At 49.7% G+C, this 9,563-nt stretch overlaps 1 protein-coding gene across 11 annotated transcripts in view; it reads right to left on the minus strand.

Moving 5' to 3' along the window:
- The window catches only part of ATL2 (atlastin GTPase 2), a 40,328-nt gene extending 32,488 nt beyond the window's left edge, over window positions 1–7,840 (minus strand). For 7 of the 11 annotated variants that reach the window (XM_046939558.1, XM_025149252.3, XM_040698230.2 and 4 more), the window contains exon 1: window positions 5,752–5,841. Coding sequence is in view for 8 of the 11 variants with exons in the window: in XM_025149252.3 (XP_025005020.1) it covers window positions 5,752–5,812 (61 nt within the window). In the remaining 3 variants the exon portion in view is untranslated. Of the gene's footprint in view, window positions 1–5,751; window positions 5,842–7,507 lie in introns of those variants that run through there. The other 4 variants (XM_003640929.6, XM_015283567.4, XM_004935264.5 and 1 more) reach the window with 1 other exon arrangement.
- Between the last annotated feature and the right edge of the window lie 1,723 nt (window positions 7,841–9,563).

The raw sequence follows: 9,563 nt of genomic DNA on the forward strand, positions 1-9,563 counted from the left end.
TACTGCATTCCCTCTCCCTTATCCCTGTGGCAACCTTAAGACTTCACTGCCTGGAAGATACATGATAACTGCCTCAAGGGCAACTTCCAGGCCAGGTTTAGAGTAACACTGTTGGCGTTACTAAAAACAATTCATTCTGGTTTGTTCCAAACTGCAAAGTTTAAGAAAACATTTCTATTAAAAACAAGGTAACTTTTCAAGTGATTTCATGTACTTTGAGTGACCATTCACATCCTGAAATCAGTGCTATAATGATTTGTGTATTAGGCAGAGGATTTACAAATGCTATCACTTCCCCCAGTTAACTAAAGGTTCCACAAGTAGGTCTCACTACACAGACAAAGTGAGACAGTCACAAGCAAAAGCCAGAGGAGTGTTTCTTGCATCTGCCTCAGGAGCCAAGAACACAGACAGGGTTCCAGGGGAATCAAAGAATCGCTACGGTTGGAAAAGACCCACAGGATCACCCAGTCCAACCATTCGCCCTTCACCAATGGTTCTCACTAAACCATGTCCCTCAACACAACATCCAAACGCTCTTTAAACACCACCAGGCTCGGTGACTCCACCACCTCTCTGGGCAGCCCATTCCAGTGCCTGACCACCCTTTCAGAGAAGTAGTATTTCCTAACGTCCAGCCTGAATCTTCCCTGGCACAGCTTGAAGCCATGTCCTCTCGTCCTATCACTGGTTGCACGAGAGAAGAGGCTGACCCCCAGCTCACTACAACCTCCCTTCAGGTAGTTATAGAGAGCAATAAGGTCTCCCCTGAGCCTCCTCTTCTCTAGACTGAACAATCCCAGCTCCTTCAGCCGCTCCTCATAAGGCCTGTGCTCCAGACCCCTCACCAGCTTTGTTGCCCTCTTCTGGACACGCTCCAGGGCCTCGATGTCTTTCTTACAGTGAGGGGCCCAAAACTGGATGGAATAACTGAATGGAATAAGACACAGTACAGCCTGCAAGCTGGGGTACTATCACAGGACTGGGCTTACAGAGATGGTGAAAATAACCGTGCTTATTCATCCACTCACCAGTACCACCCTGTTTGAGAAGATAAGAGGCGAGAACAGTTTTTCCAAGTACACACAACGTACAAGAATTAATCCTAACACGTCAGTACAAGCAGTTGATACATTCTGCAACAGGTTGAAAACTGTACAGACGCCAAATAAAACAACAAAAAAAAGCCTTGTGCTGGAATGGTTACACAACACATTGCTCAAAAGCCACTTCAAACACTGTACTGAAACCCCCAAAAAAGTACAAATTCAATATGACTATATTACAATTTGACAGCAACTACTGACAGGAATCCGATTCTCACCTCACTTAAGCAACAACTGCATAAGATCAAACCACATTCTGCTTTCAATTTACTCAAAATTACATTCTGAATTATATTCTAAACTCCATGCCTGTAACCTGTACATTTTATTAATTTGAGTTCTCAACTTTTCTGCCTTTCTGGTTTAACTTCTATTTCAGTCTTCCAAGAGCAACATAGCGTGGTCTTAAAGCTCTGACAGTTCTCTCACCTATACCTGCACAACAGAGAAGAGCAGGACAAAATACCTCCAAAGCTTAGTCTCTCATAAACTATTTCCTTACATTCGATTGCCTATTAGCTCAATTCAAGCATTCACCAAGAGGCACCAGCAAGACTTCCCACACATGGCTTACTGCATTCATTCAGGTAGCTTTCGTCAGGCTACCCTAGATGCTGCATGACTCAATAATGTCATCTTCGGTGCCAAACGTTTTGCCTTAAGATCTTCCAGCCATAAACAGGAACCAGCTACTTCCTGTTCAGTTAATGCTACAATGGTCAAAGACAGAAAACACTTATTTCAGCTCCAGAGATCATACTGAGCACTAAGACCTACTACTATTCTCACACCAGAACGAGAAACCAACTGGTTGTGTTACCTCAAGGAGTAATATCTGTATGTAAGAGCAGGGGTTTGCAGTGATCGACTCCATGCAAGCCAACCGCATAGCTTCTGGATATACAAGTACATGAACAACCTGCTATGGAGGTAACTCACTGGGAGAGGATACCATCAATAGTGCTGTAGTAGCACATGTATGCTCCGTCCCAAAAGGAGAGAGGAGGGCAAGCTGCTTGCTTTGCAGCAGTGACTTCAGTTAGACAGCAGCAGGTAGGTACTTGCCCAGCATTACTTTATGCTCTTGATCATCTCACAGTAACTTGTTTGTGCAGCTACAGAAGGTAATGAGCATTATCTTCAAGTCTTAGGAGATAAATACAGTCAGCCAAGACTTAGGAGTGGGAAATCTGTCCCGCAGATTTCATTTCAGGCTTCCTGGTAGGACAGGAAAAAAGACTCCCGAAGTTTAAATGTCCTCCAAGTTCCTTAGATTTTTATTCTGGACATCTATTTAGCAAGCACATAAGGTCTTCCTCTCCTGAAAATGATCACTAGATAAAGCGTATTAATTCCTTTCAGAAATAAACAGAACTGACAAGTCAGCCATCAGGGCCCTCAGAAAATCAGTCCCTAATACATACTAATTTGTTGCTAGAAATGACTTGATTACAATCCTTATTCTAACAGATGTAACTCACTTCATATCAATTGTCACTCTGCAGCTAAACAGAACAGCAGACATCAACCTTAGTGATGTTCTCACACCTATCTTAAACTCACTCATAGAAAAGATCTATTTGTTTCATAGACAAATCCCAACAGCACAAATGAATTCACGTGTAAATCAACTTTACAGCACTCTGACCTCAAAATCTGCTCTAGAACAAAATAATGTTCTTGATGTCACAAACAGCCTTCTGCAAACAGGGAAAGCTACTTCCATCTTTCCTCCCAGACAGCTCAAGTTTAAAGTTTGGGTTGCTGGAAGTGTTCTGAGAAATAAACCCAACCATTTTCCACTAAGAACAGTCATAAGGAACTATACATGTAATTACTTCTGAAAGTTCCTGGCTGCTTACAAATGACACATACTGCAAGTCTAAGCAGATGCCCGTGGAATATTTTTTGCCTTGTTCACCTTACATAGCTGAGAGGTAAGACAAAACCCACAATTAACATAGCAAGTTTGAGACGTTAAGACAGAATTTAGCAAAACTTTGGCAAAGCACACTCAAACTGGCAAGCTGAAGATCTCATTATAAACACAGCATGCAGCAACAACAAAAACAAGGACGCAATTCTGCCTGGTATTAAAGCTGAAGACTTCCCACTCAAAGACTGCCACAGCAGCAGCCCACAAACCATTGCCAGGAGAGGGTCTGTCCACAACTGCAGTGCAGTGACAACAACTTTAATTGCAGTTAAGTTTGAAGTGAGACCTGGCAGTCTTCCTTATGAATGTCCTTGGAACAGTTAAAACTTTCTTTACGGACTGTGCTAAAAATGTGTAACAGTTAGATAAAAACAAGCACAAAGACAGAACAAGTTATCACAGTGCTCAAGTAAAACCTGTGACCCAACTTGTGTTGGAAAGTAGCACATCAATGCATTTCACTACCAAAGCAAGAACACAGAAAGCAATTCACCTGCATTTGTTAGATCTGTTTTCACAGCTGGAAAAAAACTCAAAGTCAGAGAGGTTGCAACATGGCCATCAGGAGATAAGCACCCTGTTATTACATCAGAGAAAAATCCACATCCCTCCTTCCCTCCCACACACACCTGCACTTACCCAGCCTAGCCAGCTTGAGGTTGTGCTCCTGTTCTTACCCAGACAGGGAGAGAAAGCAACCACTCCTGTGTCATCGTGCCTTGCAGTACTTCAGCAAGGAATTCAGAAGTACTTCATTAGTCTAGTCAGTAAGCAGACATTAATCACAGCTGTTTAACTGATACACGGGGACCACAGCTGGCATAACGCACCCAAGAAGTATCAGCACCCCCACAAGACTTTGCTCAAGCACTCCAGACCACCTGGCATAAACAAGGGCAGCCTGGCCTCCCTGAGCTAGGAGAGTAAGCCATGATGCACAAAGGAACGCTTCCACAACAGTTTCAGCACAGAACAGCTTTACCTGAACTATTCTAGGAGTGTACTTAAGCTGCAGGCAGGCAAACAATGTGAAAAGGAAAGAATACAGCATTCCTCAGCCCTACCCCTGGCTTTCAAAAGACTCACAGCTGAAACATCACAGAGCTCTAGCTATTATTTGAGAAAGAACTATAACCTCATGAGTGGCTTTACTGTAAGCTAGAGCATAACAGCTGTTAAGCAACAGTTAGTAATGGTACAGAAGGAGTTATAGGCCTCTCCTGTTACTTATCTTTCCTTGTAACTATCCCAGCCTTCCATGCTGCTTTATTCATCGTACAGAAAGCTATTCTGTAGGCACGAAAGGATCACCCATATCTTCACATGCAGACCCTGCCAGTTATGTTGCTCTATTACTAAAATACCTAAGCAACTTAGCAGTGACATACTCTTGTTTCCCTCGCTAATGATGACACAGCTACCTTAAAGGCCACTTATTACAGCTGTGCTGGTACACTTCTAACCCTCAGCAAGTTAAGCAATAACCTAATACTTTTAAGATTATTATGCCACATACTGCTGAAAACACAGACAGAACCATCAAATAAGGTTCAGCAGCACTAGGAGTGGAGGAATGGAAGACAGAGCACTAAGTACTCAAGCAGCATCACATTCTCAGTTTCCACCTCTGAATGTGTCTGGCAGCACCATAACTTTAATGAAACAGCTCAGTAGCTTTCTCCTACCCCTCCCCTATAAGAAAGTCAGGGCAGCAGCCCTGCACCTGCCAGCTTACAGCACTGTCAGCCTTCCCAGCTCCTAGTTGGCTTGCAGAAGAAGCAATTTGAACCAATACTGCCACATAGCATCTGCTAGCTTTGTTTAATCATGCTTAGTTCCACCCTTCTGTTTCCAAATTAAGTGAGAGTTGTTAGAAGTTGTTCAAATAGCTCAGCGTCTGAATGCAGCACTGAAACCCCATGCAATTGAGACGTGTGTTTAAGCCACTACTGACTTCGCGAGCCCCAGGTTCCCCATCCAGGCAGTAATGGGGACACACAGTCCGAAGTTTAAGCTATCCTTGAGAACTAACCGTATAAAACGTATATACACGTATTAAAAACAACCAAAAACCCACACTGCGCAAACTCCAGCCCATCTGAGGCTCAGCCCCGAGCAGAAACACGTCCCACCGCTACTAGAAGACGTGTGAGGAGCGAGCGCGGTGCAGGGCACGGGCTCCGCACGGAGAGCGGCCCGAGGCTGAGCGGCTGCCCGCCCTGCCCGGCGGTCAGAGCCCCCTCGGCCCCCGGCGGCCCGAGGTACCCGCGGCCCGACGCTAGGCCCAGCCGCCGCATTCCCGGCGCGCAGCCCGGCTCCTCACGCCACGCACACGTCGGCCGTGCCGTGCCGCGCCGCGCCGCAGCGATGAGCGGGGTCAGCGGCCCCCGGCCCGAGCCCGCAGCCCTTCTCCGCCCCGCAGAGCGGCGGGCGCGGGCCGCGCGGTCAGAACGCGGTCACCGCCACCGGGAGCGAGCGGCGGGCCGAGCCGGGCCGAGCCGAGTGGACGGCGCTCCGGCCTCCGCCGCCCTCACGCCGCAGGGGCTGGCGGCCGCCCCCGCCATTTTGAGGAGGGGGGAGAACCCGGGGCCTCCCCCCGCGCCGCCCGCGGACAGCTCCCGCCGCCCGGCCCCGCACGGCCTCGGCGGCCCCGGCGGAGCTCCCGCTGCCGGTCCCCACCGCCGCCGGCCGCCCGGCGGGCCGCGTTACCTGCCGGCTCGGGCCGTTGGCGGGTCGACCCCGCGCGCCGCGCCGCGTCCCTTTCCGCCATCTTGTCCGGGTTTAAAATTAACTCGCCGTGACGTCAGAGCTTCGCCGCGAGACCTTTATCGCCCGGCGGCGGCGCGCGGGGCGCGGGCACGGTGGGTCCTAGCGCCTCCGGCTGCCCGCCGCGGGAGGGGCGGCGCACGCGCAACCGCAGCCCTGCCGGCGGCGAGCGGGGAACGGCGCATGCGCGGTTTGCGTCTGACGGGCCCCGAGGGGTGGCAGGACCGTCTCGCCGTGGGGAGGGCGGAGCGGGTGCCGCCGCTTCGGGGTCCCCGGTGCCGTTCAGCACCCAGCTCTGCCCCGGCGGCTGTTCAGACTGGCTGCAGGAAGGCTTTAGGCCTGCGAGGTTGCCTGTTGGTAGAGGTCACGTAGCACATTTGAGTGGCAAATCAGCACGTGAGGTGGGCGACAGCGTTGCTGAAACCCATCTGAGCGCGGCAGTGCTCCTGGCGTGGGCGTTTACCTTTCTCAGGGCCCCGAGCTATGCTAGCTGCGTCTGGGGACGCAGCTCCTGAGTGGCAGCAAGCTAAAAACACCAGTGCCTAAACAGGTGGGAGGAAAAGTCAGACGAGATCGAAAAACGGCGTGTTCTGCCGCGGCCCCTGTGAGTGCGTTCTGAAGCTGCACACCCGGCTGTCAGCAGCGCTCGGGGCGCTTTGTGTCGCTGGGACGGGCACACCGGTGGCGGGCCTTGCCGCCTGCAGCTCCGTGTTGGAAAGGGATGGCACAAACCGCAGCAGCTGAGCGCTGCAGGAAGGTAGCAGCGGCTTGTAGGAGTCACTGTGAAACTGACGAGAAGGGTTCCAACGTGCTGTATTTAAGCCAGCACTAATGGAAGCAGACTGCTCTGTACGGAAGTACGCTGCCGTCGGCCTTCTGCAGTTTAATATCCCCCACTTATTTGTGGCAGCTTGCTATGGAAAGTGGGTGTGTTGCTGCCCGTCCCTCTCACCTCAGCCCAAGTCAAAAGGCAAACTTTCCTTGACGACAGAAAGAAATCAGAACACGCTCTACAAGTTCTGGATTTGTGACTTTCAAGGAAGGAGGGATTCAGAGGTATTTCAGACGTTTATAGGTCAGGCAAATGGAAATGCCTTGAAGTAAAACACACGGAAAGCCAGAAACCCTGTTAGTGTGACATAGTTAAGAATCAGCAGCTCAGTGTGAATCTGAGGAGCTGGAAACGAATAAAAGACAATAAAGAAGTTTCCAAGTTCTGTTGCTAGTAAATAGTCTTATTTCTGATCAGCTCTAGAAGAGCTCGTGCACAGAAGAGTTTGGAATACTGCATATACAGATGGATAGATTTCTATTCCATGCAGCAGGATTTACTGCTGCTGTAATGTGAGAACAGATATTAAGAACGCCGAGGTCAGAAAGCTCAACCTTAATTCTGCCCTGTTCACATGAAGAAAGGAGACATTCTCCGAGCTGAGGATTCTGCCTCCAACGTGGCGACTCCTGTCTGCAAAGGTCCCCAACTCCGCCACTTTCCCAGTTGTTTGCTGCTTGCCTCTGACCCAGGCTAGCAAGGAGTTAGTACTGAAACACTGATTTGATACTAAGAAAGCCCAGATCAGATTCAGATTCTTTACACTTTTCCGTATAAAATTATCCCCTGTCACCATCTCTAACCTGTATGCTGCTTGTTTGTTTAAGGTAACCTGCGCCATGAGAAATCAGCAAGCCCACCACCTACCTGAGTCACTGCACGCAGCGTGCTGCCACTGGGGAGCGGGGCAGTCTCCCATCCTGAAGGGCTGAGGGTCCTGGGTCAAGCCGGGGAGGTTTCTGGCAGAGGTACTGAGCTTAGCAATATCTTTCGTCATTTGTTTGGGGCCTTAGAATCCACATGAATGATAAGGCCAGTTTCAGCCTTCCCTTCAGGCTGCAGAGGGGTACAGACAGAGCTGAAGAAAGCCAGCTGTGAGATAAAGGTGGTTCTTCTGGCAGCCCCCTCAGCAACAAGACATCTCTGGGGAGCAGCCACTGCCAGGGGAGACAGTGGTGAGCTGCTATCTGACCAGAAATCACCGAGGGAGCCACGTCACTGAGATTTCCACACAGTCTCCCATTAGGAAATCCACCCAGATCTCAGGCTTGCTCAAAGAGTCAAGCACGTTCCCCTCGGAGCTAGGACAAACCCTGCAAGACACCTTGTCTTCCTTTTCCATGTGAAGGCCACCCAAGCTATAGATGGCTCTGTAAGAAACCACGCTCCCACAGACGCACGCTGCGACGTTCTGCCTGAGCTGTCCGCCATTTGCCTCATCCCCTCACCGAGGATTCCAGCCCCACAAACAAGCTTGGCTTCCAGTGCATCTTTCCTCACTGATATTCGCTGTTTCCCACGACGATCTTTTGAACTGAGGGATGTCTGCAACCATCACGCAGGCGATCTCAGACTTCTTGTGTGTCTAATTTAGAGAGTGCCCACCACAGCCCTGAGCTTGTACCTATCTGTGTGTTCGCTGTGGTGGGTAGCAAGCACACGGCTTGGGGTTTGCCCAGGCAAAACAAAGATAGTGCTTAACAAAGATCCATCCTTGGTTGGATGCTTTCAGCAGTGTGTGCTGAGCATGGAAACATGGGATACCAACCCTACCTGGCAAGCAGCTTTCCTGCAGAGAGCTCTGAAAAAGCAGAGGCTTTTGGGAGCAGAAAATGAGCTAGGAAGGGGAAGAAAACAACAGTTCACCAAATCTCCTGAACCTGCAGCTGTTCTGCATGCTCAGTGGAGACAGCATTTCAGCTGGCAGCAGTGCACGCACTTAAGAGGCAGAGAGCAGCCCCTCACATACCACTCATTTATAGCAAGCCGAGTGGGAGACACATCCCATCTCCTCTGGTGATGACTCAAGAGCTGCTCCTCTGGGGAAGAAGGATGAAATAACGTTGAATTTGAGCTGTTGTTGGAGCAGCTCAGAGCACGTTGCTAGGCACCAGCTGCAGGAATTGCCTGCAGGTGCTTTCACAGGAGGGATTGGGCCACTTTGCTGGTCTTTCCCAAGGCAAAAGTGGGATCGCAGCCTGAGTACCTTTGAAGCGGGACGTAATCCATTTTCAGCCTGAAGGTGTTACTGCACAATCTTCCCAGGATTAAGGGCTTACATCAAGAGGCTGTGGCACCGCCAGAGGAAGGGCAATGGACAGACTCCAGAGTAACGCTTTGGTCTAGGTCTCACCTCTGTGAGATGGTGGCAATCCCACAGGTGCAAATGCAGTGGGAGTCTTCTGCCCTGTCCTGCCCTAACTTCAGGATGGTTGAAGTTTTCAGAGAAGTGAACAGCTAAGTGATTTACTTCTGCTGGTGGAAATGAAGATCTCTAACCAGCTGAAGCCTTCACGTGCAAGCATTTGCTCAAACCGATTTCTATCACTTGGGCCTCTATAAACACAGTGCAAATTCCATCTCACTCTTATGCAAAAGCATAATGAGATGAGGACAGTTCAAGAGCCAGGGCTAGAAATGACTCCCTTAGAGGATGCTTACAGAATGCTAAAGAACCTGCAGCAAAGAGAAGCCGCTCTGCCTGTAGTCAACACACCGCCTCTGGCCTCACCCTGAGGATGTGTCTGCCTTGGTTTGTGACCTGCCTCTGCGTTCAAAAATGACACCAGCCTGGGAGCACACACGTTAAATGCCAGCATGATGCCACATGGGCCTCTCTACGTACCTCAGGGGTTCAAGGTCCCTTTGTTGGCATTTCCTAATGGCTAATGTTTATACCTGGGGAAGGTATTTTACATTGAGC

The sequence above is a fragment of the Gallus gallus genome, chromosome 3 (genome assembly GCF_016699485.2).
Source record: "Gallus gallus isolate bGalGal1 chromosome 3, bGalGal1.mat.broiler.GRCg7b, whole genome shotgun sequence".
NCBI lineage: Eukaryota > Metazoa > Chordata > Aves > Galliformes > Phasianidae > Gallus > Gallus gallus.